Here is an 11167-nt window from a genome sequence, read left to right on the forward strand (position 1 = left end):
GAATCACCAAACACAAGTTATTTACAGGTTAAAAGAACACTTGACCTTTGACCAATGTCTTTATTATTAGACTTGTAAGTTGTAAACACAGAACTGCAGTACAGGGCAAATGAAAGAAGGAACACTTACTTACATACAGCTCTGTTTAGCATTTTGCATGAGTTAGTGCATAGAATTCAACATTTAGGAATAAAAAAAATCAAGCAAACATTTTAGCATAAGCTGCCTTCTCTTTCTCCTTCTGAGCTTTTATCTTCTGTTTGATTTTGAGTGTTTCTGTCTGGATAGCTGTTTGAAAAGAAAATCCATGACACGGTTATAGCAATGCCTTTACATTAGGTTTCTCAGTCTGTCAAGACCAGATCTCAGTGCTGCAAATACTATTTTATATACTAGCACTACATTTCATTTTCTATTAGGTCAGATACTAGCAGCAAACAGACTCTGTCCCATACTTTGGTAAGGTAACCAGGTAGAGAAGGGTGTAAGAAGCACACTGCTGATACTCATACTGGACTTACGATGTAAAAATCTTTTCCTATTAGATGTTACTGCAACCTGGGAATTCCTAAGACCACTCTGAGCTATGCTGTTGACCTCTGTACCTACATAAGCAGGTTGTGCAGGGCGCCAGAAGCATCAGTGCTGTACAAAACATGTTTCCATGTCAGCAGACTTGTGCTTAACACAGCAGCATTTTAAGTTTCAGCAGCCTGTAGAAACCTCCATTTCAGACATCTCAGTGGTATGATTTTCTATGTAAGTACTACCCTTTGTTACATTCTGGAAATAATCTGTAAGAAACAGCTTTATTTTTACCTTTGTCCTCGGGGGCAATTTCATGAGCCTTTTTAAGATCAGCCTTAATAGAAAGAGAAATGTAAATGAATGTTCTGATTACATGTTTATATTAAAATAAGAATTATTATTAAATATTGTGATCATTACCAGTGCCTGATCAAGATCTTTTATTCCCTGCCATCCTTGAGCCCGTCTGTAGAGAGCTTTAGTATTCGCTGGATCTATTTGAAGAGCCTGTGGATTTAATAAAGTTGTCACGTTAACATGCAGTACTTCACAGCTCTCATCTCTACAAATGGCACCGTTCCCACCAGTAGACAATCTCCATGTTTGATTTAAGGGTAAGCTTTCAGAGATTACCAGGAGGAAAAAAAAAGCACTAGAATGTAACACGCTCAATAGCTATCTAATCAGTTCTACTGCTGCTGTACCACAAGCAGGCTTTTGTCAAGGACCAGCAGACATTAAGATAAAATGGAACTGCATCTGTACAGCTATCAAAGTGCTGCTGCAGTTCAAATTATCCTAAGCCCGAGGCTCGGTGTACAGCTCTATATTACAGCTCCTTCCTCCACTCACAAAAACAAAACTGAAAAATGATATCCTAAGTAAAACAGAACTTTCTGTTCCTGTCCTTTGGTGAAAAAGGACAGGACATTTTCACTAGATGACAAAGATGCAGATAGTCATAGGATTCAGGAACCTTGTCAAGTTTCAGTCATTGCAGCTTTGCTGAACTGAATGGTTTCATTGATAAACGTGTTCCTGCTGACATCCATGACAGTATCAAAATAGGAAATAAAATGATGAGGAGAAAAACAAGTGGAACAATTTCATCACTAACTATTTTGTAGAGCGCTTCAGTTAATCAGGCTACTTCCATTCTTTAGGAGCTTTTATTTTCTTGCCTGTGAAAATCAGTGTCTTTTTTCTTACTACAAAGATAGTTCTGTTATACCTTTCTGAAAATACAGCTTTTTATGATTTAGGGGAAATCTTTGTGTAAATGTGAGGCTTTATTAGTTTTATTAACTTTAACTCATTAGGAAATCTAGACACTAGGAGCAGTATCCAGCTGTATTTCCAATCACTTTACCATCAGCTTTTCATATAAAGTAAGTATTGTTCTGGAAGTTCATCGTCATCTGTCTGCTGCAAAGCCTGGAAGCCTCTTTGGAGCCCTGAGTTCAAAAAATGAGGTGCCTGCCCCACGTACACACACGTAGCATGCCTTAGTTGTAGCTTATAGCTCATTTAGGCAAGGTTTGTATGAACAGGTTTGGCTCTTTGTTATTTGCACCAAACGATGCATGTATTACAGACTGGTTATTCAAAAAACTTTTGGCCGCAAGAAATCCTAACTAGAAATGTCTAATTTCTCATTAACAATTCCTTGAACTCTACTAGTTTGTTTTAGAAAACTGCTGTTCTGATTGAAATACTGATTTACATTTGTTATGATACCAAAACGGAGCACATTACAGATAGCTACTGTAGTTATGGAGCTGCCTTCAGCAATTTTGCAATCATAAATACGTACAAATGTATTTTTCAGACTTGCAAGTATTGCAAGTATCGTGATTAATGATTTCTGTAAGTAACACTTAAATGCTATTTTGATTTTTATCATTTTCTGGAGGACAGATGCCATATTACACTTTGTTTCTTCCATTTGTCCATCCTGAATAGTGAAAGTTCTACAGAACTGTAGAACACCATCAGCAGGCAGAAGAGAGCCAGCTCTTTAAAAACACCCCACATGCAGATCAGCTGAGACTCCTGTTTGCAGCAGGTAGCCCTAGCAGATGCTCATTATGATCCTCTACTAACAGATAAGTGTTCTAATACTTGTTTGTTTTTTGCTTATTTTCCAAAATTTCAGAGTTAGATGAGTTATTTCAAGTTTACCAATATGTACTCAGTTCTGTTGTTTTCCTGTTTTTTTTCTTGCCTCTAATTCTATTCTTTCAGTATTTCCATTTGTTTCCTTCCTTCTTTCTTCCCATTCAACAATTTCATCACTAAACCCAGCCAAAAGAGCTCTAGTTAGTTAGAAAACTAACTTCAAGGAATAAAATACAAGCCTATTGAATCTTCAAACAAGTGTTTGCTCATAATCTTCTAAAAAATAGATCTTTTTTTCACCATGGACAGTTTATAACTCTTTATACTATAAACATTAGCTCTGTTCTTAGGGAACAAAACTGACACAACCGCAATGTGTACTTTTTTTTCCTGGCAGTAAGTAACAGCCCTCTTCTGTTTGTTCCTAGTAATTCATTTACATTTCAAAATCTTTCTGAAAGGACCAATACTAGAAACTTAGCACTAACTTCACGATCCGCCTTTTGCTTTGTTTTCAGGGCAGGATGTTGTCCTAAGACTCTTTAAAAAAGCACTTTCAGTCTCCATTCTCTCCAAGGTCTAATCGTTCATCAAATTACTTAACGCTAATTTTACCTCTGAACAACTTTCGATGGCTCCCTGCCAATCCGACAGTTTCAGTTTACAAGCGCCAATGTTTAAAACACAGCTTAACCCGATGGTCTTCAGCTTTGCCTTGTCTCCCTCCTCTGCCACCGCTTCAGAAGCTTCTACATACCTGGAGAGAAACAGGTTCACAAAGAACATGCGTTACTGTTGCAGCTTCAGTTTTGTTCTGCCCTTAGCTAACTTGCCACGGTTAGGCACAAGCTGCCTTCTCCGAAGTGGCATTTTTAATGCAGTTACAATTCCGTTATCACAAATATTTTTGCACCACAATATGTGAGACTTATCCTAACAAAGGGTGAAATTACAGCTGAGTGTAAAAACACAGGAGGAACATACTCCTGTCCCCACGTTGTACTAACAGTATCTTTTTTTTTCTTAGAAAAGACTGCTTTAGATGACACTAAACCATTAGCATTTATCTCTGTGATTGTTTATTCCCAACAACCATACTGCTTACCTGTGTCTATCACAGGTGGACTGGCAGGTAAGTTGTATTTCCTTTTTCTTAATTTACAGTGTGCTAATGCTGGCAGGCTTTGTTTCAAATGTCAAAGGTCTGTTGTGGATATAAAAGTTCTGACTCTTTAATGACCCACTTACAGAACTCCTTTTTGTTTCAAAATACACAGAGCAAGTTGACCAAAATCATGTTTGCAGACATTCAGATTTTCATTGTGCCACGAGTAACACGCAATCTTTGCAGATTAGTGCCAATCTGATTTCAGTTTTGTATTCTTATCTTTTGAGTACTGGATGGTTTGTATATAATTTTGGAGTATGGAAATAAGCAATGTTTAAAATACAAATTAGACACGATACACTGATTTGTCTGTTTGCTGTGCATCATGCAAGATGTGAAGCCAGAAGAGAGAACAAAGGTGCAACAGCAATGGAAAACAGTAAGAAAATTAGTATGTTCAAAGCAAATAGAGTACAGCTATGGGATGTAGACATCACACTAAAGCATGAAAGACCGCAACCATTCTAGAAACAAAATTAGAACTCTCAAGTCAAATACATCTCTAAGTTCGATATGAAGGGAAACGAGGGAATAATACATTTGCATGAAAACCTGTGAATTCTTACATTAAAAACAACTGCTTACGCATCAGTAAGATGGGAAAACAAAGAACTGGAGGTTGTAACAGAATCTAACACAATGCAACACTACTTTTAAAACATTGTTGCCAGATGTTGTCATTCTTTACTAGGTGAGCTATAACTAAGGGAGCTGCCTCTGGTGAGAGATGTGTCAAAACTATTCCATACTACCTAAGGTATTAGACTTTATGATAGAACTGTGAGGCATGTCCACTCAAGGATGAAAACAGGTTCCAGCTCTTCTTTATGGGTAAAACAGACACGTCTAGTTAGAGAAGCTACTTTCTATTTGCTAGGATAAATAATTAGTATAAAAAAGAGGTCTACACAACCCGAAAGAGCCTTTGTTAGATGTGTTCGTGTTGGCATGACAACTAAATGGGAGTGATGGCATAATTATACCTGTTACTTTTCTTAGAATAGTTAGTTAAAATGCAAAGTTCCTTGAGGCTCATTCCAGCCTTTTTTCTTTATGATTTCTAAAAAGTTTCTGTGTCAATCAGTTATTTCACATTTGCTACTGAAGTGTGAAAAGATTCTTGACACCAAGAGAAGCTGCATCTTGAGTTAATATCTATAATTAAAAGATGAATTTTTATGCTTCAGGAAGACATCACTTGTACGAAATCCATAATTTAAAACACAGCATTAAGTATTCCTGAACACATTTCCTTTCATTGTTGTTACTGCTGATAAACCAGTGATTATAAAGGAAGTTAAAGGCCAGTATAAAGTTACTGGGAGAACCGCACTTAAATGAAGCTAATATCGTGAAAAAGGAGCAGAATGGGAACAAAACGATGAAAACTATGATTTTGAAGGCAAGTCTAATTTATACATGGAGTCAGGATGATGGCATGGAGCCTCAAAATAATAAATATTAACAAATTAAGCATCGTGTTAGGGAGTGTTCTCTCTTGAACATCGGAATCTCCTAAACCTACTGATTATTAGAAATCTAAGAAGTATCTCCCTCTTTTCATAGAATTACTCAGGTTGGAAAAGACCTTAAAGATCATCAAGTCCAACCACAACCTAACCATCCTGCCCTAACTCTACCAACCCTCTGCTAAATCATGTCTCGAGCACCACATCCAAACGTTTTTAAACACACCCAGGGAATCACCACCTCCCTGGGCAGCCCATTCCAGTGCTTAACAACCCTTTCTGTAAAGAAGGTTTTCCTGATATCCAACCTAAACCTCTTCTGGTGCAACTTCAGGCTATTTCCCCTCATCCTGTCACCAGTGAGAAGAGACCAACCTCGCTCTCACTGCAAGCACTTTCAGGTACTGGAAGAGAGCAATACAGTCTCCCCTCAGCCTCCTCTTCCCCAGATTGAGCAGCCCCAGTTCCTTCACTCTCTCCTCATAGGCCATATTCTCCAAGCCCTTCACCAGCCTTGTTGCCCTTCTCTGGACCTGCTCCAGCACCTCCATGTCCTTTCTGTACTGAGGTGCCCAAAACTGAACACAGCACTCGAGGTGAGGCCTCACCAGTGCTGAGTCCAGGGGCAGGATGACTTCCCTGGTCCTGCTCACCACTCCATTCCTGATACAAGCCAGGATGCCATTGGCCTTCTTGGCCACCTGGGCACACTGCTGGCTCATATTCAGCCCACTGTCCATCAGTACACAAGGTCCCTTTCCATCAGGCAGCTTTCCATACAGTCCTCCCCAGCCTGCAGGGTTTCCTGGGGTTGCAACCAAAATGCAGGACCTGACGCTTGGCCCTATTGAAACTCCTACAGTTTACCTTGACCCATTGATCCAGTCTATCCAGGTCCCCCTGTAGTGCCTTTCTCCCCTCTGGCAGATCAACACTCCCTCCCTCCCTCCTTTCCCTTCTGAACACCCAGTATACTGTTGTACTTTTCTTCTTAGGTATGCACCAGCACTGCAGGAACATTAACAGAGGAACATTTAGCCAATTCTAGACAATTGCTTATTGCCTATAGCTCTTACCTAGCAGTAAGCAGAAGATCTACATGAACAAGTAGCTAAAACTCAACCAAATGTCTTCCAAACTCTGAAAGTCATTGTTTAGAACACAAAAAAAAGCAGAGCACCACGCATTTTTTAAATGCACGTATAACTGCTTGATAGCAATACTGATTTGGATTACAGGAACTACCTCATTTAATGATGATAGCCTTACCGTAAACTTTTACTATACTTTTTAGCTGCCACTGCCCAATTTTGCGATTTGAAGAAAGTATTTCCTATATTCTTTATGTCTTCTGCTATGGCCACAATCTTGTCAACCTAGTAGATGGAAAATATAACAGATAAATTTACTTGTGAAAATAGTCTTGGCTTACCTAATTTTTAACAGTAGGATTCCATGTCCATTCTCTTTCACAGACTACAATGAACTCTCAGAAGTATTTCAGTTTTAGGTAAATCCTAGCTTCAAACCTCTCCTGTAATATTCTCTGCTTTATGGTATGCAGTAGAAAGATTAAACTCGTAATGGGTTTTCTACAGCATAAGGGAGAAAACACCAGAGATAATACAGCAGTTCACCCTTCCCCTAAATGCTACATAGAGCAGTGTTGATCATTATTCATAGAAAGAATTATACCTCAAAAATCGAACTACTCATGTAAGACAGCTTTATTTGCAAGGATATTTCACTTCTGTCTCTGAAAATGATACCTGAACTCTGCACATTCTAAACTAAAAGTTCTACCAACACACATTTCATTTCTTTTTCTGAAAATGCTTCAAACCTCTATGGAATGAGAAAACTGCCTGTGTGCATCAAATCCATCATTTCTATTTCCAGAGTGGCACATATTTCAAGTGTATAGTAGCACCTAGCTAACTATATACTAAAAATATTTTTAAACGTTGGTCCTTTGTCATTTTTTGTAAGGCAACATTTTAAGGGTGGATATTTTAAAAGCTGCATAAAGTCCATATATATGATATCAAGTTAGTTGTCTCTTAGCTGGAAATCTAATAATTACTATTTGTCACTACAGCACAAGCAAAAAATGAGTAAAAAGAAATGAACAGAAGAAGAAATAAGTGCAATATTGTGTTGTTAGTTACTGGGAAAAAAATCAGTTGTAATTAGCACTGAATAAAGAGATAGCAGTTTCCTCCCCCAGCATTCAGTGTCCTAAAAATGGACATTACCAGTCAGTCAGAATCTTGATTATTAGAAATAAAGGCTGAGTGAACACCATCACAGACACCATGTAGCTTGGAGTACTTACAGGTCTTGCATCTGTAAAATAAGTACCTTAAAAGAAAAATACTTACATCCTTTAAGTCTACATCTGAATCTTCTGGAAAATCTGGGTAAGTGTCTCCTGAACCATCCTGGGGAACAATTCCCCAGTCATCTCCCTCCTTTAGCTCTCCACATTCTGCAATGACACACAACTAGGGAAGAAAAAAAGTGTCAATAGCAGTTTTGCTTATTAAAACAGCTCCTTCCCCTCCCACCCCAAAAAAAGCTCCATCTCATCCCTCGTTGCCTTAGATTTTGCTTACCTTAGCAGGATTTTCTCCATTCACTTCAACGTTTTCTAGTATTTTTACAACACCCATTCCTTTGATCACTTGGCCGAAGACCACGTGTTTACCATCCAGGTGTGAAGTAGGCACTGTTGTAATAAAGAACTGGGAGCCATTAGTACCAGGTCCTGCATTGGCCATGCTCAGCAGCCCTGGTTTATCATGCTGCATTTGAAAAAAAAAAAAAACACAACAAAAAAACAATACATCACAACCAACATATACAAAATCACTGTAATGTATGTCACAAGAACAGACACAATAAAAACTTGGTATATCACAGTTACACTCAGTTGGCTGCTAATCTTACTTATCATGACCAAAAGGGGCCAACACTCAGTCCTGCATCTCTACTTGCCACCCAGTGTTCTAGCAAGCAGAGTCACTTGCACATGACTTGATGCTCTTAACATTTCCTGTCTGCTTCTTGTCCAGTCAGTGCACCCCATTGAATTGGAACAGAGATGTGAATGTCTCACCTTGGTTCTCTGTGTGTTTTTTTTTTTTTAATTAGAACTAACACTAGGCACTGCTGACCAGTATACAAAAAGCCAACAGTAAGCTCTGGTGTTGTGTTACTTTTTGTCTGTAAAGATTCAGAGAGCAAGTCAGAAAGTTACAGATGGACATCTGGTGGCTCTGATCTTCAGAACATTTCCAGGCAACTCCATCTTGTTTGGGGCCAAGTCTCAGCATCAGTCCCATGAAGAGTCCTACTTGTCAGCTAATAACTTCATCTTAAAATGCATGCATTTTCTTGTTTGGAAAAACAGTACAGATAAAGTGGATCTGCCATGATGGTTTCAGCTTTCATTTGGTATTGGCTTGCAAAACAAGTGAAAAGTCTGGAAAAATCAGACTGTGACAGACTCTCAGCTTGCAAACTCTGGCACAATAACAACACAGCTTCACGACTGCACAAAGGGGACTTGCACAATGGCACACCCATTAGCTGGAGATGTAACACAAAAAAAGCCTTCTGGGAGTAGTCAGCCTTGGTAAGCTTGCCACTGGCCAAGTCTTGCAAATGATGCCAGTTCACAGGATATCTATATAAATACAACAAAATCCGACAGACAGCAGCTGTGTTGTCCAGCATGAACAAAAGCAGCTGACTGTTGGCCAGACAGTGGTTTGAAGATGTTGTTCAGGATTGCTAGATACTAAGTGCACCGTCCAGTGAATTTCTGTAGAGGCAAGTTAACTCCAACTATAATCCTAACAGACTTTGTCAAGCAACCCACGATGAGGAGAATGGGAAAGAAATGCTGGACAAGACCCAATGAGCTCTCCAGCTCATCACTGACACACTGAACTTTTGCTACAGAAGCACAGAAGTAGGGCTTGTTTTCACTCCATTCAAAATCAGCCCCAGATTACAAAAAAGCAATGATGCCAAAAGATGTCCTTCATCAGAGGGCTATGGAGTCCTCCAAAAGGGTCTTAGTGCAGCAGTGCTATGGGCACCACCAGATAAAATGTCAGACTTAACATCTGACAGCTGTAATTGATGGAACTGCACACAGGCTTGTTTCAACCACTGGATAGTGATGCTTGCCAATTGTTCAGTTGCTGTTGTGATGGGGTCTCACACAGCAAGACAACTAAACACCGCTGGAAATCCAAAAACTGAAATGAAATTACACTTTCCAACAGAGTACCTTGTAATGAAAGTTTTCATCTTCGAATTTTTCGCCGTATATACTTTCTCCACCTGTACCATTTTGATTTGAGAAATCTCCACCCTGGACCATGAACTGTTTAATTACTGTAAAAGAAAATATTTTTTATTATTTATTATAGCAGCAAGTCAGGAAAGGCACAAAGGTTGATGCTTAAGGGAACTTCAGACGACTCACTTCTATGGAAAGGGCAGCCTTTGTAATGGAGGGGTTTTCCGGTTGTCGGCCCCGTTCCTTTCTCTCCCGTACATAATGCGCGGAAATTTTCGGCAGTTTTAGGTACGATGTCAGCAAATAACTCAAAGACGATTCGTCCGACTGGAAGGACAGAGGGAAAACGATTAACGACGCGTTAGTCCCGTCCTCGGCACGGTGCTGCACCGCGTATCGCAGGGCAAAGGGAATTAAACGTTTCAGAACGGCCTGTTTTCATTCTGACCGCCGTTACACGTCGGATATCGCCGGCACAGGGGCTCCCAAGGCAGCACAGCCGAGGTTCGTGCCGCCCCACGCCGGCCGCTCGGCGGCTGATGGCGGCTGATGGCGGCCGCGCCGCACGTGGAGGCGCGCAAGGCCGCGCACGCGGCACCGCCCCGCTCTCGCTCGGCTCCGGCGCGGCTGCCATGTTGCCTTTCTGCCCGTCCCCCCCCTCCCTCGGCTTATCGATTCCGGCAAGGCACGAACGGCGAGGAGCCCACCACCCCGCCGTGCGATACCCCCGCGCCGCTCCGATCCCCTCCCGCGAGGACTCGCTCCGAGACGAGCCCGCTCCCCGGCTCCGCAGCGCTCACGCACGTCCCGAACGCTCCCGCGCCCTTCGCGCCCACCTCGCTCTCCCCCGATGTCTACATCGAAGAAGGCGCGGGGGTTGCGGGGGTTGCCGGGCCGCTCCGCAGGGGACGGGTGCGACATTCTGCAGCCGCCCGCCGTCCGCTCTGGCTCCGCCCGTTCCCCCCCCCCGTTCCGGCCGTCGCGGGGCCGCGGCCCGCTCCGCCCACCGGCGGCAGTGCGACGAGTGGCGGCCGATGGGGCTGGGGAGCGTTGTGCGGCTGTGTGGGTGCGCGGAGAGAGGGGGAGGGAGGTTTCCTAACTTAGTGTGGGTTTACGGTCAAAAATGTTTGGAAACGCTGACAAAATCCCGGTTTTCTTAAGGTCTGAAAGCAAAATCCGTCTCAAATCGTGACTATCGCAGTAGCCGCTCTGAAGCAGTCTCTCTCAGCCACCCGTGTTTGAGGCAGACCATCCCTCCCAGCCACCAGTGTTGGACGGGGGCTGCGGAAGCCATCAGGAAAGGCACACTCTCCTCGCAACCTGATTCCCAGACCGAAAGGAGAAATGAGGTAGCGCTGATATTAATAACCCTGCAGGACCTGTGCTGCGTGCTGATGGTTCCCACAGCCGCCGTGCAGATGGTTGGAGGTGATCGGCACCAAGTGCTCTTGTGTGTCACATCTGGGAAGCCTGGACAGAAGGAAAAGTCATCAAGGCACCATCTGGGAGCGCTTAGTGAGGAATTAGTGGAACCACGCGAAGGCATTCTGTTCTCTGAGCCAGGCCGTGCAG

General features: G+C 42.0%; 1 protein-coding gene across 1 annotated transcript; it reads right to left on the reverse strand.

Moving 5' to 3' along the window:
* Positions 1 to 40: 40 nt before the first annotated feature.
* On the reverse strand, positions 41 to 10591 carry PPID (peptidylprolyl isomerase D). Its single transcript, XM_085222018.1, has 10 exons — positions 10432 to 10591; positions 9782 to 9922; positions 9584 to 9690; positions 7899 to 8087; positions 7665 to 7787; positions 6553 to 6659; positions 3262 to 3403; positions 949 to 1035; positions 820 to 862; positions 41 to 288 (listed from the first exon to the last, which is right to left on the reverse strand). Exons 1-10 carry the CDS (start codon positions 10514 to 10516, stop codon positions 200 to 202), a joined length of 1113 nt encoding a protein of 370 aa, XP_085078144.1. The 5' UTR covers positions 10517 to 10591; the 3' UTR covers positions 41 to 199.
* Between the last annotated feature and the right edge of the window lie 576 nt (positions 10592 to 11167).

This window comes from Meleagris gallopavo, chromosome 4 (assembly GCF_905368555.1).
Source record: "Meleagris gallopavo chromosome 4, MGAL_WU_HG_1.1, whole genome shotgun sequence".
NCBI classification, from domain to species: Eukaryota; Metazoa; Chordata; class Aves; order Galliformes; family Phasianidae; genus Meleagris; species Meleagris gallopavo.

Bases quoted from the DNA above. Each gene is read 5' to 3' on its own strand.
- PPID (XM_085222018.1), bottom strand. From the start codon at position 10,516: ATGTCGCACCCGTCCCCTGCGGAGCGGCCCGGCAACCCCCGCAACCCC. The intron at 9,923-10,431 runs GTGGGCGCGAAG...CTGTCCTTCCAG, and splicing joins AGACATCGGGGGAGAGCGAG to TCGGACGAATCGTCTTTGAG. The intron at 3,404-6,552 runs GTAAGGCTATCA...GTTTCTCTCCAG, and splicing joins AAGTATAGTAAAAGTTTACG to GTATGTAGAAGCTTCTGAAG.